The sequence below is a fragment of the Plasmodium knowlesi genome (genome assembly GCF_000006355.2).
Source record: "Plasmodium knowlesi strain H genome assembly, chromosome: 14".
Lineage (NCBI taxonomy): Eukaryota > Apicomplexa > Aconoidasida > Haemosporida > Plasmodiidae > Plasmodium > Plasmodium knowlesi.
Genome location: NC_011915.2, coordinates 102406 through 117471, shown reverse-complemented (window position 1 = coordinate 117471; position 15066 = coordinate 102406). Strand labels below are relative to the sequence as shown.

The 15066-nt window shown below is 30.4% G+C and overlaps 4 protein-coding genes across 4 annotated transcripts; all 4 read left to right on the top strand.

Annotated features, from left to right (window-relative positions):
• Positions 1 to 1664: 1664 nt before the first annotated feature.
• PKNH_1402600 (uncharacterized protein) lies at positions 1665 to 3558 on the top strand (the record flags this gene model as incomplete). Its single annotated transcript, XM_002261880.2, has 9 exons — positions 1665 to 1740; positions 1872 to 1876; positions 2073 to 2166; positions 2366 to 2394; positions 2502 to 2561; positions 2826 to 2888; positions 3006 to 3082; positions 3225 to 3270; positions 3523 to 3558. 9 exons carry the CDS (start codon positions 1665 to 1667, stop codon positions 3556 to 3558), a joined length of 486 nt encoding a protein of 161 aa, XP_002261916.2.
• Positions 3559 to 6046: 2488 nt separating this feature from the next.
• Positions 6047 to 6766, top strand: PKNH_1402500 (uncharacterized protein; the record flags this gene model as incomplete). Its single annotated transcript, XM_039113628.1, has 2 exons — positions 6047 to 6158; positions 6471 to 6766. The coding sequence occupies 2 exons, from the start codon at positions 6047 to 6049 to the stop codon at positions 6764 to 6766; spliced, it is 408 nt and encodes a 135-aa protein (XP_038970001.1).
• Positions 6767 to 9082: 2316 nt separating this feature from the next.
• On the top strand, positions 9083 to 9724 carry PKNH_1402400 (early transcribed membrane protein 13; the record flags this gene model as incomplete). Its single annotated transcript, XM_002261879.1, has 1 exon — positions 9083 to 9724. One exon carries the CDS (start codon positions 9083 to 9085, stop codon positions 9722 to 9724), a length of 642 nt encoding a protein of 213 aa, XP_002261915.1.
• A 3368-nt stretch (positions 9725 to 13092) lies between these two features.
• Positions 13093 to 13827, top strand: PKNH_1402300 (gametocyte associated protein, putative; the record flags this gene model as incomplete). Its single annotated transcript, XM_002261878.1, has 1 exon — positions 13093 to 13827. The coding sequence occupies one exon, from the start codon at positions 13093 to 13095 to the stop codon at positions 13825 to 13827; it is 735 nt and encodes a 244-aa protein (XP_002261914.1).
• Positions 13828 to 15066: the final 1239 nt, after the last annotated feature.

Here is a 15066-nt window from a genome sequence, read left to right as displayed (position 1 = left end):
ATTAGTATCATTAATGGTTCATTAATGGTTCATTAATGGTTCATTAATGGTTCATTAATGGTTCATTAATGGTTCATTTTGGTGGAGTAGTGACGGAGCAGGAAGAAGTAAACGCATGTGGCAAGGAGGAAACCCCCGGGTTGTCGTTAAACTTTGCTTTCAAGTGAAGAAGGAGGGTGATTGGGAACTGTAAATAATTGTAAAGGCTGCGCGTAAATATATTTCTAATTAATCATTTGGAATGTTGTTGCATGTTTTGATTTTTTTTTTTTTTTTTTTTTGTCCCCCATTTTTAAGATCCCTTTTATGTTAAATGAAGAAGTAGGAATGTGCGATGTACGAGCACAACCTATTTGTTAATAGCGGTATTTTTTTTATAACTATAACTATATCTGCTTTGAAGGGTGTTGCTTACATAGAACGCCCAGTATTTGAACAATTTTTTTTTTTTTTTTTTTTTTTTTTTTTGCTCTTCTTTGTTTGTTATTCGTTTAATGTTCCATTTTTAAGGAGTAAATAACTCAGAATTTGGAAACACATTTGCCGTGTCCTTATTATTTTGGACCTTTGACTTAATTTTCCCACAGTTTTATCAAGGATACTTTTTCAGCCCCGAGTTTATGCCTTCTCGTTTAATGAAATATTGTAAAACTGCAACTCACGATTATAGGAATTTTCCTTTTATCCATTTAAGAAGTAACGACATTTGTAATTACCTTCTCCGAATGCGCAGACATGGCAGACATGGGCTCCTGTGCGCTACCATCACAAGGGGAAAACAAGCAATCACATGAGCAAATAAATAGGCAAACAAATGAGCAAATAAATAGGCAAACACATGAGCAAATGTTTGATTGACAGAGTAAGGCAGAATAGATGAATGGCTAATGAGGGAATTAAATAAGGCATACGTAAACATGTGAACATGTAAGTATATACACGTGTTGGAGCATCCTTGAAGGAAACGGAGAAGGTCGTTTTTATCCCCTATTATTAAGTAATTTTTATCAATTGGAGCACTTGAACGAAGTGATATTTTTTTTTCCTTTCATTTTTGAATTGTCCCTTTCCTGTGTAAATGGTCAAACAGTTCGTCTATGTTTTGTAGAAACGCGTTTTACCAGTTCTGCGCGTTAAAAAAAAAAAAAAAAAAAACGACGAATTAACAGATTCTTCCATTTGCAAATGGAAGACTCTCGAATTCACTTAATTTGAATAAAAAGAAGAGGAAGTGAACAACAGCATTTGAACTAGTTCGTTCTTTCTGGAGCTGTGTATATACATATATCCCCAATTAGATTATTCAAAAAAAAAAAAAAAAAAAAAAAAAAAATTCCAATTGGGAAGATAATGGAGGAACATAAAAAAAAGGTTTTAAAGGTACCTTCCATTTTAAGTGTACATTTTATTTTAAATTTAATAATTATCTTTAAGCAACAATCATTTGTGTGGAAATATAAGTCTCTGTCACTCACCCGAAGGGTTTGCATATCACGCCACAAAAAATTGATACATGAATTTTTGTTTTTCTGGCATATGTAATTTTTAAGCATATTTTTTGTAATTCTTCACAATATATATTTTTTATCGCATTTTTGTTATCCAGCTGTGTTTCGCACTTCTATCTATCGTCAACCTATTGTGTCCTTTTTTTTGGTTAGAAAATGGAACATGTCCACAGGACTGCGCTCACGGAAACCGAGGACGACCTGAGGATTGAAAATCAGAATTTTTTGGGAGGTAAGTTAAAAAAAGGGGGGGAAATATTAATAATGTCGCAAAGAAAAAAATGAAACAAAACAAAAGACACGCATTAATTCCTTCTTAACTTATATTATTTTACTCCACTTTTGTCTACTTGTTTTTTGTAGAAGCGGTATTTCATCATTTTTGTTTCGAATTACGCAAGTGTCATTCTTTTATAAGCACATGAAGCATTTGCCGTTTTTTTTTTTTTTTTTCTGCTCACCAAACCTTCACTGTGCTATTGCGTTAATAGAAAAAAAAAAAAAAAAAAAAAAATAGTAAGTTATATAGAAAATTGAAAAGAGAACATGCAAATAATTAATTAGGAAACTGTGGTGCGCCTGGTAATTGTATTTGTGGACATCCTACTAATAGCAAGCTTGGCATTGGATTTAAACGTTAATTGCGATGGATATTTACGTAAGTGAAATTTGTGTATATTTCGTTATGGAAACTACGAAATGTGTTATAAAGCGGATGGAACACATTCAGGGTTGCAGTAAGGAAAAGCACTTAGTAGTGAAGTGGTGGTAAATATTTCAATACGGAGTGAACGACCGAATTTCCACGCACACTATTTTTTTTTTTTTTTTTTTTCTTGTGTTTGCCTGTTTTACAGGAACATGGATCATAGGAGCAATATTATTGGTAATCTTTTGGGTTAACATTTAAAATTTGGATGTACTTTTTATTTTTGAGCATATCATAGTTCTTTCTTATCTGCGAAAAACGGCATGCCTCTTCCCGTTCTGAAGAGTTTTTTCTTATTTTCTTTTGTAAGAAGAGTTCAAGTTTTATTAAAGGAAGACAAAGGGGTATGTTTTTACGAGTTGTGTATTGTATAGTGCTCCGTAACCATTTTTGTGAAGTTTCTGTGATAGACTTTCACATGAATATAAGGATGATAAACTAGAGGCTTCTTTAACGAATAAATAACATGGATTCTAGAAATGTGTGTCCGATATAGATCCTCGAATGTATTTCATTCGATTCTCATTCAGTGTAGAATCTCCCCCCCCTTCAATTCCTCCACAACATATTTCCTCCTCTTTTTTTTTTTTTTTTTTTTTTTTTTTTAGCTATTCTCTGAGGTTCTTTTAATGCTAGTGTGCTTTCTGTGGACATACTTTGGGACAATTCAGGTGTGCTCAATTTAATTATAACTGCAGAGCCTTTTTGTGCATATATAAATATGTACTTTAATTGTGGTTTATTCCTTCAATTGAACCCCTTTTTTTTCCCCCCCTTGACCATTGAAGATTAACAAAGCCAGTTCGTGTCAGAAGAGTGCTCCTTACTTATTTTGGACAGTGTTTACCTTAGTTACTACGATTTGGTAAGAAAAGGAGGGGCCTGCTATGTGTACATATACTATACTTGGATCATCTGTGTAGAGATATCCATATGAGAAATTGATTTTATCGGCTCTTTTTATTTACTTTTTTTTTTCTTTCTGCTTCATTTTCCCACCCATTTAGGTGTTCCATTATAGGACTAATTTTAAGCCTGATGATTATAACAATAGTAGGGCAAAAGGAAAAGGAAAGAACATACCCCCTAAGTGGGGGGAATATGGAGAAGGCCTGTTTATATTTTTTAAAAAGAACCATTCGAATGATGTAGAAAAAAAAACAGACAAAGAAGGAAAAATATACATGAGGAATATTGTATGTCTAATTAAGTTTTATGCAGAAAAAGAGTTTTTTTTTTTTTTTTTTTTTTTTTTTTCCTATCTATGTAACACAAATTACAATAACAATTAAAAATTTTCTTTAGGGCTCCTTTTTTGTTGTTCGATCGAAGGTAGGATAAAATTTAACTTTTTTTTTTTTTTTTTAATAATTTTGGAACATTGCACCTTTCAAAGGAGAACAGAGAAGAGCACAGGAACACAAAAGGGGAAGAAGAACGCTTAGCGTGCTTTTAAAATTACATTTTTTTACCTTTTTATTTATTTATTTTTTTTTTTTGTATCCTTTTTGTTTCGTTGTTTATTCCTGCTTAAATTTTATAAAATTAAAATTTAGTTAGAGGATGTGGCGTAGTTATGTTTGTGCATGTATACAAAAACACAATCCTGTAAATATATGTACACGTAAATTTCGGCACAGTGGAATGTTTTTCAAGCAAGAGAAAATTAAATATGCACATTTATATATAGACCATTATAAACACGGTGTACGTGAGGAAAAGCGCGATCAGAGCTCATGGTAATTCATATATTTTCGAAAATTTTCATGGAAGAAATGGAAGGAATTACTTTCTCCTTAGTAAAGGATAGTTCTTTTTGAATTTTGCACAACGTTGAAAAAAAACGAACTGTGACTACATTAAATGGAAAAGAAGGAGCTGAAAAAAAAAATGTAAAACCCACTATGTTGAAAATGATTTACTCTCATATGATTCAAATTTTCTTATCTTTACCACAACTAAGTGATTATAAGATAAGTAGACGAGATAAAACAGTTCAGGAATTTCACACAGGTGTTAAGAAATAGAATTCTGCAGAATTCAGGGGGGGGATGCGCTGCTCCCTTTTGACCAATGTTTGCAATCAGAAGAAAGGAAATTATTCTATTCTCGCGAATTTGCGTACAGTGGGCACATATATAAGTATATAGATAGCTTACACTTATGTGCATTTATGTATAAGCACAACTGGGCGGGAGCACTGTGGCATGAAAACAGAAGATTATATAAGAATCGTTTTTGCAGGATTTACTTAATAACTATTTTTCCTTGACCTTTTTCTTAGAAACCCAGTGATTGTTCATAAATGTGGATTTATCACAAGATGGGAAAAATCACATACCGCGTTTTTTTCAAGTAGTTCATAAATATAATTTTTCTTAAAAACGCAACTCAAAAAAAAAAAAAAAAAAGGGAGGGGTGTTTATGCCGTTTTTTCTCAAATTCGCCATATCACTTCATCGTAAATTTATGAAGAGTGCAACAATGTATGAAAAGAAGATATAAAAGAAAGGGGGAATGAATTAGAAACAAAAATTTTCAACTGAACGATTTTGTTATAAAATGTGGTATATTCGAAATAATAGTTTTTATAAAACAACATAACTGCAGGTATATAATTACTTCAACTATAAAGAAAAGAAAAAAAAAGCACACACACACGTTTTTTAGGATTCATCTTAAAATTGCTTTTATATTTAAATGGAGTTTGTTACCAAAAGATTTAATTTTTCAAGCTAGATAAACAAACAAGTGTGTGTTTTTTTTTTTTCTTTTCTTTATAGGCATAAATTTATATTATTTTGCTAACTCGTAGATAAGGCTTTATACTATTTCATTTTGAGAAGAACACAATTGTTATTATAGCTCCTTGCTATATTACATTACCACAAAATAGGCCATGAAATTTTTCTTAATTTTTTCTTTATTCAAAATTTAAAAAAATATATTGTACATATAATATATAGTGTTAACATAGTGTATATTTGCTTCATAATGTACATATGTAATTTAGATATGTTTATGTAATAAATGAATTGTATATCTAACAAGAGAGCAAATGTGACAAATTTTTACTTGTTATGTAAGTACACATTATATAAATATATACACACATATATATATACAGTACATATTTGTTTGAGAAAAGATATAGTTTTTTGCTCATTGCGCACAAATGTTGCTTTAGAAAAAAAACAAATGAACATAAAAAAGAAAGGAAAAGAAAAAGCACATCTTTCTTATATTATGTTAATACGTATATTGCTCTGTATGCGACGAATGAAGAAATATTGCCATAAAATTCCGGGAGAAAATTTTAAATAGCGTTAAATGGACATATAATAATAATATATGTGAATGACAGCAAAGTATATATACAATTTTGTGCCTTTTATTTTATATAATAATATTCTTGCTATATGTGTAATAAATCCAAATGGATGATTATCAGATTTGATCAATTGTGCAACTTTTATAACCGCCGCTTTAGCCTTCTTTTGAACTTCCCTTCATTTGCTTGATTACCATTTGTTATTTATTTATTTTTTTTTTATTATTTTATTTTTTTTTTTTAATTTTTTCTTCCCATTTCGTTTTTGATTACGAATTATAATGCATAGTTTTTTAAAAGTTGCCAATGCCAATTGGTAGTAACAATTTCGAAAAGTTAGGAATTGCGCGCAGTACATATATATGTGTGTGCTCACATATATATGCATTTATGTATATGTGTATATATGTACAGTTTTTTTGGGGGGGTAAAAGTCAAGCATTATGAAGCGTATTAAAACAGTCCTCTAAATTTTGGTTAATAATTTTTTCTAATACCATGAATTATTTGAAAGCGTTGATTTATGTAATCGTTTTGTTCTTTCTTCACGCCCAAGAATTAAATGCATTGCGAGGAAAGAAGAAGGAGAAATATGTGTTGCCAAATTACGGTAGGTAAATTTAAGGATATGTAAAATGTAGTGTACTTCTTGTTCGGTTAAAAATGAAAAAAAAAAAGGTTGTTATAGTGTAATTTTTTTTTTTGTCTTTGATCATTATGGGCATATCTTTTTTTTTTTTTTTTTGCGAGCTCTAGCAGGTTAATCATTCCTGCCATCTTTCCGTTCAAGCAGTGCTTTCTGTTGGAAGAGCGCACAAAAGAAAAACAACATACTCGTTTATCTTTTTTTTCTTCCTTTTATCCTTTTTTTCTATTCACTATTTTGATATTTCCTTCAATGTCCCCATTTTTCCTCTTGTAGATGACATATTTTTGCGAAATGGTGGGTACAAGATAATTCTACCACATGAATATGTAGACAGTAAGAATTTGAATGAATCGCTTTTGCGCATGATTAAAATTACAAGGAACAAATTTAAAAAAATAAAAAAATCCAAAACAAGACTTCGAGATAATTGCTACCATTTGGGCTTGCATCTTGGATTGCGTATTTTACATCATCTTACTGTTTTATCCATGCGAATAATGAATCTGCACATCAAAGAGCAAGCCAGGCGTAGGAGTAAGGCGAAGAATAAAAATTTACCTCCATCTTAATTGCTACTATGTCAATTTATATGATGGATCAGATATATTTATAATTAACTAATTAAGTAATTTAATTTTTCTCTTTCGGCTTTTATGGCATTTTGAACAATTTGTCCCTTCATTATGCCATGCTTGTCTCATCTTTGGGTCAGTTTTCAGCACCTCTTTCACCTTTTTTTTTTTTTTTTCGTTTTTTTGTACATTTTTAAGTAGTAAATTATACATATAGTGTGTATATTTAGGCGTTTTTCATACAATATTTGTCTTTAAATTTTCATATTTTTTGGTGTGTAATATGTAAACATAGAATATTACATCTGTGTGTCATTCCAAGTTTACTATACTTGGAAATTATTTTGACATATTTTAAGTATATTTACATTTTACCTCGTCCTATGTTTATTTTAAACAGAATTGTTCATAAATATACATAATTTTATGAGCATTAACTTAAAAAATAATTTTAAAAATAACGTATTTACGTGTTTATGCAGTTATATATAACAGGCGCAAAAAATGTGTTTTATATAAAGTGCATATTTATGAATATACAATATGTTGTCGAGGAAAAATTGTGTTTAACGAAAAGTACTTTGGGAATTCTTTTTCCAAAAAATTTTTATGTAAATCGCAGGGGGAACGTAAACTATGTTTCTCTTCTAAGGGCATGAAAAAAAAAAAAAAAAAATGTAAATATATAAGTAAAAAGGCACATTGCAAGAAAAATTCAGGGGTTTCCTTTTGGCAACAATGCATATAGGAACGATCCCACTTTGATTGCTTTGACCACCCATTTAACATATGCGTTACAATTTAAGCATATTTGCACGGGATTCCCAAGATGACATGTAAACAAAAATGCTGTTGTTTGAGTAAATAGTACCTATTGGGAAAAAATATTCAGATAGACAAATTCATAAACACACATTTATGCGTTACATATATATTTATAATATACAAGCGCGCAATGTAATTAACAAGGAGAATGGAATGATACATATGCATTAAAGACTTCACTTCTGATGCTTTTAAAAAAAGAAAAAAAAATGTTTTATAATTAAGTTTTTTAAAAGAATGTGTAGCGACATAATAATTTATAGGGTTCTTTTATTTTTTCTTTCTCGCATATAAGCCATTTCGGTTAGATACATATAGGCCTATATTTATTTGTGATATGTTGCAAAGGTTGCTTCCGATCAGGGGAGCCACAAAAGGAGTTTTAAAATTCCCCCTCGTAATATATACGTATGTATATATATATATATATATATATATATATATATATATATATTTTTTTTTTTTTTTTTTTTTTTTTTTTTTTAAATATAGACCAAATATTTGAGGATGTTACTTCAACAAATGGGTGTGTGTTCTTTTACAACAATCTGTTTTTTGTTCCTTAACCAAGACGTACAAACAGATAGACATGAGTAACCTGCTGTTATGTGTGGAGTGGTTTAAAGTGAAAATTTCGTCATTTTAGTATGTTGCGCATGCGTTCTAGTGCTTTATCCGGTAATTGTAACAAAATGGACGGAATGGAGTAATGATCAAGTCGTTATGGAAATCTGCAGTGATGAGGCTTAAAAGGCATTTCCTCGTTTGTTTTGTGATATTCATTTTTTTTTTTTTTTTTTTTTTTTTGCCACCCCCCTCTTGACAGACCACTAAATGCATGCAGAGAATTTTTTTAATTTGGATACAGAACTGGCATGTTAAAGCGTCAGATATTGTTATATTCTGTTTATGTGCATTACGTGCATTCTCTGTGCGAATTATGCATGTGTAGTGAATGTCGAGGTTTAAACATTTGGTTCATGCAATATGACATATTACAATGTCGTTTTATTATGTGGTTTTTGATTTCTTCCAAATCATTGGATGCAGAATCAGTTTATTGTGAGATATAAACAAGCATAATAGAGCATTGTAGCAAGTTAATAAAGTGGAAGAATTGTTCTTATACATTATGTATAGGGCTTTGGCAGTGAATGCAATGGGTATATATTAATGAGTACATGAAAGAAATATGCGCAAGTTGATATTGAAAGCAGAAGAGGGAAAAGAAATATTATCTCCCTTTTTTTGGCCACAACATATTTATATATATATATATATATATATATATGTAGCACATATATATATTTGTGTTCCTTTGGAATATTGTCACATTTGCTATATTTTTACTATATATGAAAATAGACGCATATATATACTACATATGTGCACGTTTATTTTTTACTTTTTATGTGAATTTGAAATTTTTTTCTTTTTTTTTTTTTGGAGAGGGGCATATAAGAAATTTCATTTAAAGTGAGAACTAAAATGAACATTTCCAAAATGCTTACTTTTTTTTTTCTGTTATGTGCGAGTGAAAAGTTATTTATTGTGTGCGCTAGTCGGATTTTGTCCTCAATTGAAAAAGATTTAGCTCCATTACAAAATATCGATGATATTTTAGCTGCAAAAGATAGGAAAAAAAAAATTTATTACTCTTTAATATCCTCGGGCATATTTGTCGCTGTTGCCATAGCACTAGGAATTGGGTATTATATAAATGAAAAAGGAAAACAAGATAATTTTGAAAAATATACCCTATTCAAGGATAAGCGTTTTCAGTTTGAAGAGCCAAGAGATGGACAAGTGCCAAGTACCAGCAGGGAATATGTGGAACCAGCCGGAATAAATAAAGTAAATATAAAAGGAGCACTAATCGAAAACACAAACGAAAATGATGTTCCTATAAAAAAATTTAATATCTTTTTGGACAATGCAAGGATAGCCATGCAGCACCATTTTAGTAATTTATCGGGGCCACAACAGGCGTATTATGTAAATGACCGGGATTATATAAGAATGGTTGTCCAGTCCTTGGAGGAAAGAAGAAATGTGCAACTGTCCAGGGTGCAGGAAGACTTGGCAGTTTTGAACATGGAGCACTTTCTGCAGAATATTTCGAAAGAGTAGCCACGATTATGCAGATAAATATATGTACATATATGTATATATATGCATGTATGCACGTATGTACGCATGTATGTGTGCATGTGTGTGTACATGCGAATGTGTAAGGACTGCCTCAGGTAACCTTTTTTGCAAGTCGAGAAGGGGAAGATGTTATACCCATAGCACGAAGTGATAACCGCTCCTTCGCGCTTTCCTTTTTTTCTGTGTTTTATTGTATCCACTTTTATGTGCAGCGTATGCGTTGCATATGAGCTGCGGGGATTTCCTGAATAATTAGACCAGGAAGAACGGCTTAAAGATGAAGTGCGATAAATAAATGAAAAACAGAAAATTAAAAAATGTGGTGAGTATCCTACTCCTTTTTATGGACACAGAAGTGTTAAGCGCATTGTGAAACCAGGGGATGTCGGCCTGGTTGACGTTTGTGCGTGAAGGAAGAAAGTGACGAAGACGAGTCTGAACATATGGATTAAAATTATTCATTCCTCTTCAGCATGCGCCATTTATCCCGTTTACACATATATGTATGTATATATGTATATATGTATATATATGTATATATATATGTATATATGTATATATGTATATATGTATATATGTATATATGTACGTGTTTGCTTTTTTAAGCCGAGGGACGCGCGGAATAGTGAAGGATGATGTCATTATGCCATGTGCATCCAGAGTGCACCCATAGCACCAAAAGAAGCGCGCATCACTAATCAGGCCTTGTAGGAAGAATCTTTTGCGGAGGATGAGATGTGTATACAGCGCAAGTGAAAAAAGTAAATGCCTTTTAAAATGTGTTCTCTTTTTTCATGTTCTACATTTTCCATGTGCAGAAATTACACACATGTATTGTATAACAATTGTGTTCAATTAATTTTTTTTGTACATATTTTTTTACAATTTAATGAATTACGGAACACCCAATTTTCCTTTCATTTTATCATAATTTGAATTGTGTGCAAATACATACACGTAACTCCCTGTATGTTACACTTGTTCGCAAATTAATTTTACCCTTGTCAATATAACACATATATATATATATATATATATATATATATATATATATATATGTGGGCATACAAAAGGGTGAAAAGATTTTTTTCCTTCAAATGAAAAACATCACTTTTCTTTTCCCCTCTTTTTTATAATTGAAGAAAAGAATAAAACTTGGACAAAATATTTCTCATTTTAATAAAATTATTTTTTTTGTGTGTATATTGTCCATTTAGAAATAGTTATGTAGGGGAAAAATATTGTACAAAAATGGAAAAAGTACAACGTCGAAAGGGCAACGTTCGAATAAGGTGTGGAATGAAATTGAGGTAAGGACAATAATAGTACACTTTTTTTTTTTCGGCAGATAAATTGTTACGTACATGTGTTCACATGTTAATGTTTATTTAATGGAGGCCAATTTTTTACCATTTCCTCACTCATAAGGGTACATCATATATTACAATTGCATATTTGCTGAAATTGTCAACATTGTTTTTTTTTTAAATTTTCACAAATATTTGTTACTTTTTATTTTTTCATTCAGAAGGATGTTTTTTTTGTGTGTATCAGGATGGTCATTAATGCTTGAAGGGGGATGCATATATACACACACGTACAAACATACATGTATAATAGTGTGCATATGCGTATATTGGGAAAACGTGATTTATTCCTTTTTTAAAATAATGGGATTTGTCTAATTATGGCATTTCCTACGTAGGATATATGTTCTTTATGCAACTAAAAATTGGTACCCAAAATAAAATTTCATCAGCAAAGATTTTTCCATATTTGTTCTGGAAAAATAGAATATATATATAAAAAAAAATGCAGCAATAATAATGCAAACATTTGTTTATACCACTATGCCTATTTTCTATGAACACAACTATCTGCCACAATTTGTTTTTACAATTGTGGATGGAGTGAATTGTTTCGATTTATAAATAATAATGTTTGTCAAACCGCATACAACATGTATAATAATGATGAATAAAGGCAAGTAGAATATTATTTAACGTTACATGTGTCTATTAGTTGTAAATGAAAGGTTAATTAGAAGATAGAACATGTTTCGGTGAAATCGCCATCATGTTTTGGAATGATTTACTTTTGCTACCACATTTAACAAAGATAAATTTATACGTGAAAAATTATGTACTCCATATATTATTTTCCCCCTTTTCACTATAAAATTCGGAAAATATTGTTGTTTATTATTCAGAACATATCGAATTTATGGGTATTAAAATTGTGTTTCACATGAATTATGTATACATGTATAAGTATATATATGCGACCGTTTATTGTGCATGGTATATTGACAAATCGCTAGCTGCATAATATATTATATAAAATAATAGCAAGGAATTGCAGGTGAAAACTGTTGGTGCATCATGGAGAAGGAAAATTGGGAGGTGCCGTCTTTTGGCGAATGCGCGTATCCATTAATGCAACACTGACGTAAGGGTAAATATATATATATATATATATAACTAAAATGATGTGTACATTTCTGCATTTGCATATTCATCACCTGCTAGTGTTAATGACGAAGAAAAACGGAATAGACGGGGGAAAATTGTTCGCACCGCTATTAACAAAAATAAACGTGCACTTTATACTGTAAAAAATAAAAATTTACATGTACAAAAAATTTTATTTATATGTATAATTTTACAACATATTTATTTGTATACAGTCTAATATACACGTATAAATTAATTATGGAAACATTTGCAATTAAAAAAAAAAAAAAAAAAAAAAAAAAAAGGAAAATTGACTACTTTTAAAATAAATGGATAATTTAGAAAGAAAAGTTAGAAAGCAATTATTTACGTATTATTTGTTTATGCATTATTTATTATTATATACTATTATATATTTTTTTTAAAAACAGAAACCGTTTCTTTTGTTACATGTAAAAGAATTACAAATTTTGTTCGCCGCATGTTATTATACAATTGGGGGCATCGTTAATTTTTTGAAGTTAAACAACTGCAACCGGTTGAAGTATACATATATATATGTATATGTATAGGTATACGCACATATTTGTACATATATAATTAGTACTATAATTGTTTTAATTTTTGCAACATATTTTGGTTACCAATTTTTTAGAAAAACTTGTGGCATTTTTATATATAATATCACTATACGTAAACAATAACGTTGGATGGTATGGTAACGTATTATCTGTATAGGTGTAGTTTATTATTCCACTTGAATGTACAAAATTTGAAGTTTCACATTTATATAAAAAGTGCTACCTTGTTGAGATTCCTTTGGAGTATTCCTTTTTTTAATAGCAAAATTACAAAACTGTTGTAAATTATTTTTTCAACAATTTTACAGTAAGGATGAACAATTCAAGGAAAAGTAATTACAGGAGGCTATCCCTCTTTGCTAGTTTATCAGTAATGTTTTTGTGTGGTTCTACTTTTGTTTCGAAATATGATACGAATACAGTGAGAAGTTGTTGCCAGGAAGAATCCTGTCAGGGGGAGAAAGTATTCGGGAGGAATCTAGGAGAAGCAGGGGTACAGGGCGTGCTAAGTGCAAGGAATGAATTAATGCGTTTTAGAAGAAGATCTATTTATTCCCACATGGACAAACTTGTGGATTGTTTATTTAGAGGATTTTTAGATACATTAATGTGGTTTACTGATGAAGTCTACAAATCGGATGAAAGTGGAGATTATAAAAATACTTCAATGATTGAAAAAATTCTTAGAAAACAAATGTACGCAGAGGGCGTTACTCTTTCAAATAGAACGGTAACTAATGAAGTGCAGAGAACGAAGGAGCGTCACGAAGAAATTGCAACTCAAGGAACGAACTCCGAGGTAGTCAGGCGTATGATGAAGATGTACGAACTTGAAAATAATTTATCTAAAGAAACATTAAAAAAAATTAGTGCTCCAAATAGAACACAAAGCATACATGATATCTTGAATACAGAAAAGATAAAACTTAAAATAAAGAACAAGTTGGAAATCATACCATACACTTACGATGATTCTATTATTGATTCTGTGTCGTCCAGAATTATTGGGCGCGTTACGGACATATCTAAGGATGAGAATATTATGTAGCGAAATATTTATTCAATATATATCTGGAAACTTCTAAGTGCTTTGAAATTCAAAGTTGACGTTCCGTTTGTTTTTATGTATGTTCTCTTAACGAATCATGCGTACAAAAACGGCGGAATATATATGCATGCATGTGTAATGCGTGCACATTTGTTTGGAGGGATGGTATAGTATATATATATATATATATATATGTGCACATAGGCATGTGTAGATATATATGTTTGTCAGTCCCATGGCCACCCCTATAGTGTATGCAACAATATGTGCAGGCGGTAGTACATTTACACGCGCATGTGTTTTGCATAGTGCTATGGTATATACGCCATTAAAAGGTGTCCACCTTATAAAAAAGAATTAAGATAATTAAATAATTAAGCTAAGCCTGTTTACGATATTGTATAATGGTGAATAAAATTAAAACTATACGTATATATTTGGTTTTATTTTTATTCCCCTTAGTAATTCTTTTTTATAGGTTTTAGATGTTTATATACTTTAGTACTATGTTTTAAGCATCATTTGCTTTTCTTTTTTTCACACCCCTCTAAACTTATGAAGGCTAGTGGTTGTTTGTCATTTATAATCTTTCACGTGCTATTTTATTAAGTCTTGTATATTTTAGTTTATTTAGTTTAATTTTTTTTTTTTTTTTGGAGGGGAATTAATTGCCCATTTTGAAATTTAATCATGTGTAATATGTTTTATTCTACGTATATAAACCATAGACTTCATATAAAAAAAGAAGCTTAGAAGGGATGAACTATGTTAATATATCATGTGTAATCACAATTAACGAATTTTATAGCATATATAATTGAATTCATTAAATTGGTCTTTTAATCTGTAACCGTGCAGATGTGTCTCGTTACAGCTGAGTTCTTTTGGACAGTTTATATGTGCATGTGTACTTAGTTATATGCACACAGTTATGGTTATGGAAACGCGGGGGGTAAGCATGCCCATCTAAAGTATATCAGGCCGGTAGTGCACATTTATCAATGTGTATTAAACGCATTAGAAAGGTAAAGTAATCCATGCATTCATATAATTTGCAGCATTTTCAATGTAAGAAGGAAGAAATTTTTTCTCTTTTCCTAGTGTTAAATTTAAGAACTAACATTTTTTAGTATATTATAGTATAGATAATCAATTCTGTCAATGTCCGATTTGGTGTTCCTAAATGAGATACATTTATTCTCCTTATGCAACATTATATAACCGTGTAGGAGTAAGAAA